This window comes from Marmota monax, unplaced genomic scaffold (assembly GCF_021218885.2).
Source record: "Marmota monax isolate L192 unplaced genomic scaffold, Marmota_monax_Labrador192_F-V1.1 WCK01_AAM20220418_F8-fsc00086, whole genome shotgun sequence".
Taxonomy (NCBI): Eukaryota; Metazoa; Chordata; class Mammalia; order Rodentia; family Sciuridae; genus Marmota; species Marmota monax.
This window is the reverse complement of record NW_026693086.1, coordinates 6,026,074-6,038,101: the sequence shown is the minus strand read 5'-3', so window position 1 is coordinate 6,038,101 and position 12,028 is coordinate 6,026,074. Positions and strand designations below refer to the sequence as shown.

The 12,028-nt window shown below is 44.7% G+C and overlaps 1 protein-coding gene across 2 annotated transcripts; it reads left to right on the top strand.

The window, feature by feature from the left end:
• Positions 1-22: 22 nt before the first annotated feature.
• Cd2bp2 (CD2 cytoplasmic tail binding protein 2) lies at positions 23-4,672 on the top strand. 2 transcript variants are annotated; one of them, XM_046454417.2, is made up of 7 exons: positions 23-185; positions 710-813; positions 1,041-1,176; positions 1,296-1,453; positions 1,549-1,984; positions 2,067-2,173; positions 2,260-4,672. In XM_046454417.2, exons 2-7 carry the CDS (start codon positions 736-738, stop codon positions 2,368-2,370), a joined length of 1,026 nt encoding a protein of 341 aa, XP_046310373.1. In that variant the 5' UTR covers positions 23-185; positions 710-735; the 3' UTR covers positions 2,371-4,672. The 2 variants fall into 2 exon arrangements, with proteins under 2 accessions (XP_046310373.1, XP_046310374.1); XM_046454418.1 differs by having other exon boundaries at positions 176-199.
• The last annotated feature ends 7,356 nt before the right edge of the window (positions 4,673-12,028 follow it).

Below are 12,028 nucleotides of genomic sequence, written 5' to 3'. Positions count from 1 at the left end.
TCTTCCCTCGCTCACCGAGCACTTCCGCCCGCTCTTGCAGTTAATCCACTGACTGGAGTGAAGCCACTTCCGGCCTCCTCTGGCGCCTTCCGCAGTCCTCTTCCGGGTGATAGAGGCCGATACCCCGGATGTATCCCTGGCCAAAGCATCTTTCCTTTTTTTCCCTTTTTCTCCTGGATTCCCAGGTGAGCGCGAACGGGTGAGACTGCCTGAATCCCTATGGCTCTGCTGGCCTACTAGTTTTTGGTGGGGGAGTCGCCGCGTGGAATTAGGAGTTCAACGAGAGGAGGAACGGGGCTACTAGGGCGTCAGGTCCTGGGCCCGCCCGGGCTCTGTGGACGCTGCGGGTGTGGGGACCGGGTGTCACCAGACAGTCGAGCCCGGTCGCGCTAGACTGATATGGGGATGATGACGTGGGGAGCCTGGCTCCTTTCATCCAGCATGGGGGACCCCACGGAGTCCACAGGGGCATACTTAGAGCTTCTGTCCTTCTGTTTCTGCCTCACTAACTCTTTCAGAAGCCAAACCAAATTTCAAAGGGACGCCCTGGCTGCCAGCTCCCTTTCAACTCTTGATTCTGTACTCGCTCCCCTCCCAAACGGGACTTGGCATATGCCGTTGAAAATTGTTTTTTTGCGCCGGGGGGCCACTCGCGGTGAGCCCCCCCCCCCCCAGTTCCCTTACTTTCATATCCTTTCCTTTGGCTCAGCTGGAGAAAGGTCCTTCTGCCCAGTCATGCCAAAGAGGAAAGTGACCTTCCAGGGCGTGGGCGATGAGGATGAGGAGGATGAAATCAGTGTTCCCAAGAAGAAGGTGAGGTGACCAGACTCTTGTGTTCTGGGGAGGTATGAAGGGAAAAGAGGAACTAAAAGCCTGAAGAGAAAGAACTGGGGAGTGAGACATGTCAAAAAAAAATAAAAAAGTTTTTCCACATTCTTGAGGAATAGGTTTGGAAAATATTCAGCTTGGAACCATATCCTGGAGTATATGGGTAATTAGCCAGTAATCTGCATTTCTAACTTGCTGATTCTTGCTTACAGCTAGTGGACCCTGTGGCTGGGGCAGGGGGTCCTGGGAGCCGCTTCAAAGGCAAACACTCCTTGGACAGTGATGAGGAAGATGATGATGAAGAGGGATCCAGCAAATATGACATTCTGGCGTCCGAGGATGTAGAAGGTGAGCTATATCAAGAATTGACTGTGTTGGAGGGACAAGTAGGGGCTTTTGGAGTGTGGAGCAAAGGGCGCTCCTGTCTTTTACACACATAGCATAGAGCAATTGTATCTATGGTCCAGGTCAGGAAGCAGCCACACTCCCCAGTGAAGGAGGTGTGCGGATCACACCTTTCAACCTTCAGGAAGAGATGGAGGAAGGCCATTTTGATGCTGATGGCAACTACTTCTTGAACCGGGATGCTCAGATCCGTGACAGCTGGCTGGACAACATTGACTGGGTGTGGCCTAGGGGCTGGCATGGCTGAGGCCTGGGGGTGGCAAGTCTGGGCCTGGGCCCCCAGTGGCAGTTGGTGGGTAATAATTTCTATTACAGGTGAAAATCAGGGAGCGGCCACCTGATCAGCGCCAGGCCTCAGACTCAGAGGAGGAGGATGGCCTGGGACAAACACCAATGAGTGCCCAAGCCCTCCTGGAGGGACTTTTGGAGCTACTCTTGCCAAGAGAGACAGTGGCTGGGGCACTCAGGCGTCTGGGGGCCCGAGGAGGAGGCAAAGGGGGCAGCAAGGGGCCTGGGAGGCCCAGTTCCCCCCAGCGCCTAGACCGGCTCTCTGGGTTGGCTGACCAGATGGTGGCCCGAGGCAACCTTGGTGTATACCAGGAAACAAGGGAGCGATTGGCTATGCGGCTAAAGGGGTTGGGGTGCCGGACTCAGGGACCCCATGACCCCACACCTATACCCTCCCTGGACATGTTTGCTGAGGAAGTAACAGAGGGAGAGCTCGAGACCCCGACCCCTACCCAGAAAGGAGGTGAGCTTGAAGGGCAGAGGAGGGGTGTTGTGGGCAGGAGGCAGGGCACTTGAGGCCCAAATGGCTTTGCCTGTTATTTTAGAAGCAGAATCACCAGGAGACGGTCTGGTGGATGTGATGTGGGAATATAAGTGGGAGAACACAGGAGATGCCGAGCTATATGGGCCTTTTACTAGTGCCCAGATGCAGGTAAGCCCCTCCTACCTCCTTCTGCCTTGTCCCTCCCTTCCCTGACTCCTATCAACATTCTCCAGTTCTGTCCTCTCTTCCTGCAGACCTGGGTGAATGAAGGCTACTTCCCGGATGGTGTTTATTGTCGGAAGCTGGACCCCCCTGGTGGTCAGTTCTATAACTCCAAACGCATTGACTTTGACCTCTACACCTGAGCCTGCTGAGGGCCAATTTGGTGGTCCCTTCTTTCCTGGACTTGGTGGAGGTGGCCCAGCTGCCTCAAGCAGTGAGGATATTGAAGGCTGCTTTTCAGTTTCCCTTTCCCAATAAAAGTGTTGAGTGTGCATTAGGGCCTTGGCTGTGCTAATGGCCAAAAGCCAGGGGCCTTTTCCATAGCCTCTTTGGCCTTACTTCAGTCCTTGAGTGTTTCCTTCCGTGAAGTTCCTCCTTGGAAGTTTCTGATATCTTAGACCATCTCACCTTTGTTTACCACCCTCAGTGGCAGAACTGGTACCTCTCAGGTGTCCTGTGGCCTACCCAGACTCTGCTCACCATGTAAGAATCTCTCACACTCTATTCTCCTGTCTTTTCTGGGGAGTCCTGTTCTGCTGTTCTTAGGTCTTTGACTTTCAGGACCTCAGATTCTCTGTCCTTATATCTCCCAGGTTATAAAGCCCCAGAAGCAGAGATTTTAGGCCTGGAGGGGTGGGAATATCTGGAAGACTTTGGAACCCTATTGAAGGTGAGCAGGAAGTCTTACACACTGTCTTCCCACTTGATCTCCTTAGATGTCAGACAGAAGTGGGATGGGTAGGTCAGGATCATCTAGAGTCCCAGAGGTAAGCACCAATACCTTTCCTAATCTGATTCCTCTATCTTTTGTAGCAGTTCTCACTGCACTTGGGTGAAGTGTGAACTGTGTACTGTGTGACACTTATAGGGCCTTTCAGGTCCACCTGGGCCAGTCATGCTTTATAAAGTCACAGAGAGGGGCAACAGCTTACTGGAAGTCATACAGTGAATCAGAAAGCTGGCCTAGACCCAATGGGCTTCTTTCCCAGACCTTTCTTGGCACAAAGCCTTTTCTGCTTGGCCTTTGAGACTCTACAGCTTACATTTCCTGGGCTCCCACATATGTCTTGCCCGGGACTAGTACTTAGAGAAAACAGATAACTGGGCTGGTGGGAGGAGACAGGTATCACTCTACTGCCTGGATATAATGACCTCACCCCCACCAGTGCTGCCTTATACCTCACCTCACTTGAAAGAACTTTAGATTGATTTTCCATTTTTCCACCTTGGCTGCCCATTGGAATTTATTGGGGAGTTGTAAAACACTTCTCCTCCAAGATACTGATTGAGATGGCCTGTAGCCTAGGTGATTGGTCTTTTAGAAGTTTTCATTCAGCTGACAACCACCAGGCCTGACTCCTTGACTGAGGCATACTTGGAGAGAGGCCAGTTCCTCCACCCTGATGGGGCAGCAGAGCTGAGCATTGTGTCACTCTGATGGAGTCTGTTAATTGCAAGGGATCTGAGCACCAGAGCACAGGATAAAAAGGAGCCCCAGGGTAGCAAGAACCTGGCTAAGAGTTAGAAAAGATAGGGGCCAGACTGGATGGGGATACTGGCTTGCCTCTGCCCATGAAGCTGGGGCATTGAACTCAGGGCCACATTACTAGGCACATGCTCTGCCACTGAGCCACAGCCCACTTAATAGTCTCTCAAGCACTCCAACTTGTACTATAAGGCCTCCTCCAGTGTCAGCTGAGATCAGAATTTCCTTGGCTCCAAGAAACCATTGGCAGTAGGATATTTTGAGTGTCAATAAGAAAGAAAAGATGCCAGTTACAGTTGTGTCATTGATTAAAAGGTAATTGATTTAAAAAATTTTCAGAAGTGAAAAGCAGGTCTCTTAAACTGTAAGAAATAGTATTCTCCTAAGAATACTAGGCTCCTAAGAGGTGCCTAGTCAGTATTTGATGAATATGTGGAAGCTAAGGGTAATTCTCTCTGGATGTCTATGGGCGCCTCAGACTCCAGCTATCCAAAATTGACTTCACCTTCCCCTTATAGCCTCCTGAATCCACCTCACTGATGTGAATTGGGCAGAATAATGGCCCCCAAAGTTAACTGTGTCCTGAACTCCAGAACCTGTGAATGTTACCTTACATGGCAAAGGGACTTGGACATGTGATAAAGTTAATTTGGAGAAGAGAGATTACCCTGAATTATTGAGGTGAGCCCAATGTAATCACAGTGGAATTTATGAGTAAAAGAGCGAAGTCATGAGGGTCAGCAAGAGAGAGGGGAGGATTTCATGCCACTGGCTGCAGAGATGGAAGAAAGGGCCATTTGTCAAGGGATGCAGGTGGCATGGAGAAGCTGGGAAAGGCAGAAAACTTTCTTTAGAACTTCCACCAAGAAATGCAGCCCCCTGACATGACATTAGCCCTGTGAAAACCACTCTGGACTTCTGACCTCTAGAACTGTAAGAATAAATTGGTGTTGTTTTAAGCCTCTGAGTTTGTGGTCAGTTGATACAGCCCCAATAGGAAATGAACATACACCCACCCGGCTGCATGCCTCTCCTGGGAAGCCATCTAATAGTTACTGAGTTTTCCCTGTGGCCCCATACAACTCTGTTAGCATCTAGGATTGGAAAAGCTTCTTGCCATGTGGGCCTTGTAACCCAAGGTGCACACTGAGCACCCCTTTGCTTTAAACAAAAATGTTTGTGTGAGTATGTGTGTAATTAATTAAAGGTATATAGCTAGTTAATGGCTATAATTTTATTTATTTATTTTTACTTTGGTACCTGGGATTGAACCCAGGGGTGCTTAACCACTGAGCCACATCCCCAGCCTTTTAAAAAAATATTTAATTTAGAGACAAGGTTTTGCCGAGTTGCTTAGGATCTTGCTAAGTTGCTGAGGCTGGCTTTGAATTCTTGATCCTCCTGCCTCAGCCTCCTGAGATTACAGGTGTGTGTCACTGCATCCAATGTGACTATAATTTTATTTGAATAAGTTTTGGGTTTTGTTTTTAAGAAGGGGCCCTCTTTGTTGCCCAGGCTGATCTTGAACTCTGGCTCAAAGGATCTTCTTACCTCAGCCTCCTGAGTAGCTGGGACTACAGGCACATGCCGTCATGCCTAGCTACCATTTTTTGTTTGGTGCATTTGGTTGTACATAATAATTGCATTTGTTGTTACATATTCATACATGCACACCCTATAACAATATAATTTGACCACTATCCCTTACATTCTCCTTCCCTCCCTCCAACCTCTTGGTCCCTCTCTGTAACTGATCTCCCTTTGACTTTTATAAAATGTTCCCTCACCTTTTCCTTTTTTTTTTTAGTTTCTGCATATGAGGGAAAACAATTTTCTTTATCTGTTCATACATTGATGGTCATCTAGGCTGCTTCCATTGTTTGGCTGTTGTGAATTGTGCTGCTATAAACATGGGTATGCATATATTACTGTAGTATGTTGACTTTAATTCATCATAACAAATACCAAGATGTGGTATACCTGGGTCATACGGTGGTTCTACATCTAGTCTTTTGAGGAACCTCCATACTGTCTTCTATAGTGGTTGTACTAATTAATTTACAATCTCACCAGCAGTGTAAAAGTGTTCCTTTTCTCCACATCCTCTCCAGCTTTTATTTGTATTCTTGATGACTGCCATTATGACTAGTGTGAGATGAAATCTCAGTGTAGTTTTGATTTGCATTTCTGTAATTGCTTGTGATATTGAACATTTTTTCATATATTTGTTAGCCATTTGTATTTCTTTTTTTGAGAAGAAGAGTATTATGGTAATCTAGAAGAAATCCTGGAACAGAAAACAACTAGGGAATTAGGGAAAATGTTTAATTCATTCTCCCATTGATTAATTGGATTATTTGATTTTGGTGTAAAGTTTTTTGTGTTTTCCTTAATTTTATTTATTAATTTATTTTTATTCTAATTAGTTATACATGACAGCAGAATACCTTTTGCCATATTGGACACAAATGGAGCACAACTTCTCATTCCTCTGGCTGTACATGGTTCAGAGTCACTCCAGTAGTGTAATTGTACATTTATATAGGGTTATAATATCCATCTCATTCTACTGTCCTTCCCATCCCTGCAGCTTAATTTTATTTATTTTTTATTGGTGCTGATAATCGAACCCAGTGCCTCAAATGTGCTAGGGGAGTGCTCTATCACTGAACCACAACCCCAGCCCAGGTGTAAACTTTTTTGAATTCTTTATATATTCTAGATATTAATCCTCTGTCAGCAGAGTAGCTAGTAAAGATTTTCTCCCATTCTATGGTTCTCTCTTTACATTCCTGTTTCCTTTACAGCTTTTTAATTTGATGCCTTCCTATTTATTGAGTAAGCTTTTTATATTTTAGAATAGTTTCTCGATTTACAGAAAATTTACAACAGTAGTCCAGAGTTCACTCAGTTTTTCTTATTAACATCTTTTTGTGAGCCACGCACATTGGCACACACCTGTAATCCCAGCGTCAGGAGGCTGAGATGGGATGATCATGAATTCAAAGCCAACCTCAGTAATTTAGCAAGGCCCTTTCTCAAAATAAAATGTAAAATGGCTGAAGATGTGGCTCAGTGGTTAAGCACCCCAGGGTTCAAACCCTGGTACCAATAATAATAATAATAATAATAATAATAATTATTATTATTATTATTATTATTGTTTGCTTAAGACAAACCCAACATTATTTTGTGAGAGTTCTTGTTGGGCTTCAAGACCAGAACCTCACACATGCTACAGAAATGATCTATTCCCAGCCCAATATTACTATTTTTGAGACAGGGTTTCACTAAGTGCACTGGGACTTAAAATTCATCTGCCTTGGCCTTCCTAGTAGCCAGATCTGTAGGTGTGCTGTCAAACCAGGTTGAATTTACCCATTTAAAGCACACACTTCAGTGACTTTTTGTCTATTCACAGGGTTTTGCAACCATCACCACAATCTAAATTTAGAACTTTATATTTTGTACCATAAAAGAAATCTGCCCCATCAGTAGTCCCTCCCCATTATTCCCCTCTTCACCCTCTAGCACCCTCCAACCACTATCTACTTCCTGTCTCTAGATTGGCTTATTCTGGGCATTGCAGATAAATGGACTCAGACAGTATGTGGTCTTTTGTGTCCAGTTAGCACAATGTTTTCAGAGCTCATCTGTGGTGTTGCATGTAAAGTATTCCATCCTTTTTTATTGTTAAATAATTGTCCATGGTATGGCAAATTACTGTTAACTAAACTTCACACTTTATTTCACTAGTACTAGATTTTCTCTATTGTTTTCTGTTCTAGGATTCCTTCTAGATTACCACATTACATTTAATTGTTATGTCGCCTCAGCCTCCTATAAGAAACATTTTCTTAGACTTGACTTGTTTTTGCTGACCTTGAGAGTTTTAAGGAGTACTAGTTAGGTATTTTGTAGATTATTGCTACAATTTCAGCTTGTCATATTTTCTCTTATTAGATCTGGGTTTTTTGTTTTTTTTTTTAAAGAGAGAATTTTTTAATATTTATTTTTTAGTTTTCAGCAGACACAACATCTTTGTTTGTATGTGGTGCTAAGGGTCGAACCCGGGCCGCACGCATGCCAGGCGAGCGCGCTACTGCTTGAGCCACATCCCCAGCCCTAGATCTGGGTTTTGAGAAGAGGGTCACAGGTGGTTTCCCTTGCTTTTCACTTAAAACATTAATTTTAATGACTCCCTACTGCTCTGAAGCTGAGGTCTAAAAGCTATAAGCTGGGCTGAGGGTGTAGCTGAGCTCTTGCCTAGCAAGTGTGAAAGAAACCCTGGGTTCAATTCCTAGTACTGAAAAGGAGAAAAGAAAAACGAAAAAACGGAAGGTGACTGGGAAGCTCTTCCAGAACCTTGCCCAAGCCTGCCCTTCGGTCCCATCCGCCATTGCTTTCCTTCTTCCTCTACCATCACACGCCAGCTCCATCCTAGTCCTGAATGGGTGGAAGATTTCAGTTCTCCAGGTCTGGCCAGAGATCTCTTTCTCTCTTCTGATTATTTGGGAAAGACCAATTAACTACCCACAGTGGCTTAGTCCCCTTTTCTGGGATTCCTGCTCCCTACTTCCCAGCTTGATGATTGCATCTCCCATTTTTCCTGTAATACAGATGTGTGACCCAACACCTAAAGTATCTTCTCCCTGTCTGTCTCCACCAGTAGCCTGGGACGAATTTAGTGCTGATGACTGAATAAGGAAATGAGCCAATTCTCCCCTGTTCCTATGTGTTGGGGAGTTTCCTTTTGAGCCAGACCAAAAAGGAGGGCCTCTGGGATTTTTTGTTTTATTGCCAGGTTCTTAATGCCTTCCACACATCCACCACCCCTTCCCAGTGGAGTGGCCAGATCTGTGTGACTCCAAAGTCAGAATTTTTGGTGAAGTGTCAGTTCATTTTTTTTTTTTGCCTGTTTTAAAATTGGAGGGTTGGGATGTAACTCAGTGGTAGAGTGCTTGTCTAGCATATGTGAAGTCCTAGGCTTGATCACCAGCGATGGAAAAAATGGTGGGGAGGGGCTGGGGTTGTGGCTCAGTGGTAGAGTGCTTGCCTAGCACATGGGAAGCTCTGGGTTTGATCCTCAGCACCACATAAAATAAAGAAAGGTATTGTGTCCAACTACAACTAAAAAAGATATTTTAAAAAAGTGTGTGGGGGGAGTAATTTTCTTACTGAATTGTGAGAGACCCTTTATTCCATGTATGAGTCCCAGGGTGGAGGACTGAACTCAGGGCCTTGAGCTTACTGGGCAAGCGCTCTTCCTCTGAGCTAAACGCCCACCTCTGGAGCCATTTGTTTTGTAAATATTTTATTTCAGTCAAAGCTTTTCTTTCTTTCTTTCTTTTCTTCTTCTTCTTTTTTTTTTTAAGTAAGTCTTTCAAGCCTGGGACATAGCATGCATATCTGTAATCCCAGTAATCCCAGCAACTAGGGAGGCTGAGGCAGGAGGATCACAAATTTGTTTTTGGTACCATGGATTGAACCCAGGGGCACTTAACCACTGAGCCACATCCCCAGCCCTTTTTAAATATTTGATTTAGAGATAGGGTCTCACTGAGTTGCTAAAGGCCTCACTAAATTGCTAAGGCTGGCTTTGAATCCATGATCCTCCTGCCTCAGCCTCCTGAGTTGCTGACAGAAGTACCCTGTGTTTCTCTTTTGCTAAGCAAAAGCAATAAACCTTTTTCTCAAAACCATGTCCTTATTACTGAATTGGCACTGGGGACAAGGACCAAGCTTTCCACAACAAATTTGGTGCCCCAGATGGGACCCAAGAGCAGCCCCCACTCCAGCTTGCTTGGGCAAGCCTGGCTTTCCAAGGAACCCCACTTCCATGCTGAGAGGGTGTAAGGTGAATTTTTGAGAGCTGATTGCCAAAAAGTCAGGAGATGGGTGAAAGTGCCTTAGGTCGAATCAGAGGAGCTATTCCTTTGTGTAAAGAGAGGAACCAAGGGACTGTCCCAGCAGCTGCTGAAGTCCCTTTTGTTTCAGGGAACTCCCGTTTTCTTTCCCTGAACTACCTGGATTGTTCCATCTGTTAGGTAGTAGCTAGCAATGAGCAGTGAAATGCAGGCAAGTTCTCAAGTGTTCTTTAAATTACTATAGGATCTTCTTTAAAACACTTCTAAAGTAAATAAGAAAGCAAAGTGTGGTAGTTAATTTGTAGAAAATAAACAAAAGCAGAAGGAGCTAATCAGGACATATGTCAAGAGAAAAGGATTAATAGAACTAACTCTTGATAGGGTCCATTGATGTTGACATAAAGCTAGGAATTATGGCTATAAGTGTCTCCAATTGTCTGGGAGGGAATAGCACAAGCACACTAAGGTAATTTCTGACCAGCTATTGACCCCAGTGTCTACGTTAACATGGAATTGACTTGTAGATGAAGCCCCTCTAAATAGGATGTCCACCATGACAGTTTCAGAGAGGACCAACTAAGATAAAGAACTCCACCACCCAGGCTGCGATTGTGGCTCAGCGGCAGAGCGCCCACCTAGCATGTGTGAGGCCCTGGGTTCGATCCTCAGCACCACATAAAAATAAATAAAATAAAGATATTGGGTCCAACTAAAGAATAAATATAATGGGCTGGGGATGTGGCTCAAGTGGTAGCACGCTCCCCTGGCAAGCGTGCGGCCCGGGTTCGATCCTCAGCACCACATACAAACAAAGACGTTGTGTCCGCCAAAAACTAAAAAATAAATATTAAAAAAAAAAGAATAAATATTAAAAAACAAAAAAAAAAAGCCCTCATCATCCAATGTGAAGGAAGATACAGAAGGTGGTCCTCAGTTCTCCTGGTAAACATCAAACAGTGATAAAATTGGAGACAGCATTGTATTCTTAATCGTTCTCTGCTTGGAGATAACCCATTCTCTCTCGAGAGTGATTTTGTTTAAGTCTCTCTCTTCTTTTACTTTATTTTCACCTCACTTTTACTTCTAATAAAGTTCTCTTGCATGACTTTTATTTTGGGGAGGGGGGTACCAGGGATTGATTGAACTTAGGGGTACTTGACCACTGAGCCACATCCCCAGCCCTATTTTGTCTTTTATTTAGAGACAGGGTCTCACTGAGTTGCTTAGCCCCTTCCTTCTTCTGAGGCTGGCTTTGAACCCGATATCCTCCTGCCCCAGCCTCCACTGAGATTACAGGCACCCTGCCTCTTGCATGACTTTTGGTGTCTTGACTTTAAATCTTCTTTTGTCAGAACACAAGTACCAAGGTTTGGAGTTTCACCTCCCTGCTTTCCTGTGAAACATCTTGGTCTACTTTGAGAAAAAGGAAACTGAATGCAGTAAAGTCATGACACCTTGGCCATTTGCATGATCCCTGCCCTCTGTATGCCTTGTCCAGTCACCTGCCATCTACCACTGTGCATCTCTGGACTGCTCTGATGCTGAATGCCCTTAACTGTCCATACCCACCTGATAGAGAACAAGAACTTTTGTGTACTTCCCCCAACTTCGCCCCCTTTCAGCAGAAGCAGTTTGGAGATATTGTCACCCATTTTTCCATAGAAATGGAATGTAGAAATAGACAGTGGGATAATGTAAAAGTGGTCTACTTTATACTTTGAATATAGCCCTTGCAGCTCTGCCACTGCAACTTATTATTATCATTATTATTTGTGTGGTGCTGGGGATTAAACCCAGGGCCTTGTACATTCGAGGCAAGCACTCTACCAACTGAGCTATATCCCCAGCCCTACACTGCAACTTATTTTTAAAATGGACAGGTTTCTTTCTCTTCCTGTCTCCCTGTTCTCTCCTAATCTCTCCCCCTCACTAATCTCAGAGGAAACAGGATTGCCTTTCTTCTGCATCATTGGCAGATTTTTCTCTCCTTGAGTACATACCCACCATAGGAATGAAGTAATCCAGACTTTGGGGATGGTACCAGAAGATCACAGAAATGACTCTCTCTCAAATTAGCAAGAGAATTACAACTCCAACAGAGAACATGTGGAATATAGTCTTTGAGTCACCTCTTTAAAAGCCCCCTGTTTCTGCTGATGGAAAGAAACACAGCCTTTGGGACAGGAGTCCCTTGTGTTTCTCCTTTGCTAGAAAAGCAATAAACCTTCTTTTTTCTTCTTCTTGAAAATAAATTCATTTTTGACAACTCTGCTAGTGTTTCTAAAGCATTAAGTGATCACTCACAAATCAATGTCATGTCAAAGCCCATCTTAAACTTTGTTAAGTTACTGTCTTTGCCAGGCATAGTGGCACATGCCTGTAATCCCAGTGACTCAAGAGCCTAAGAAAGAATTATCTCAAGTTCCAGGTCAGAGATGCTCAGCAACT

What these genes read in the sequence shown, in the direction of transcription:
- Cd2bp2 (XM_046454417.2), top strand. Translation starts at nt 736, where the DNA reads ATGCCAAAGAGGAAAGTGACCTTCCAGGGCGTGGGCGATGAGGATGAG. An exon ending in TCAGTGTTCCCAAGAAGAAG is followed by an intron (nt 814 to 1,040) that starts GTGAGGTGACCA and finishes TCTTGCTTACAG; the next exon opens with CTAGTGGACCCTGTGGCTGG. An exon ending in GGCGTCCGAGGATGTAGAAG is followed by an intron (nt 1,177 to 1,295) that starts GTGAGCTATATC and finishes TCTATGGTCCAG; the next exon opens with GTCAGGAAGCAGCCACACTC.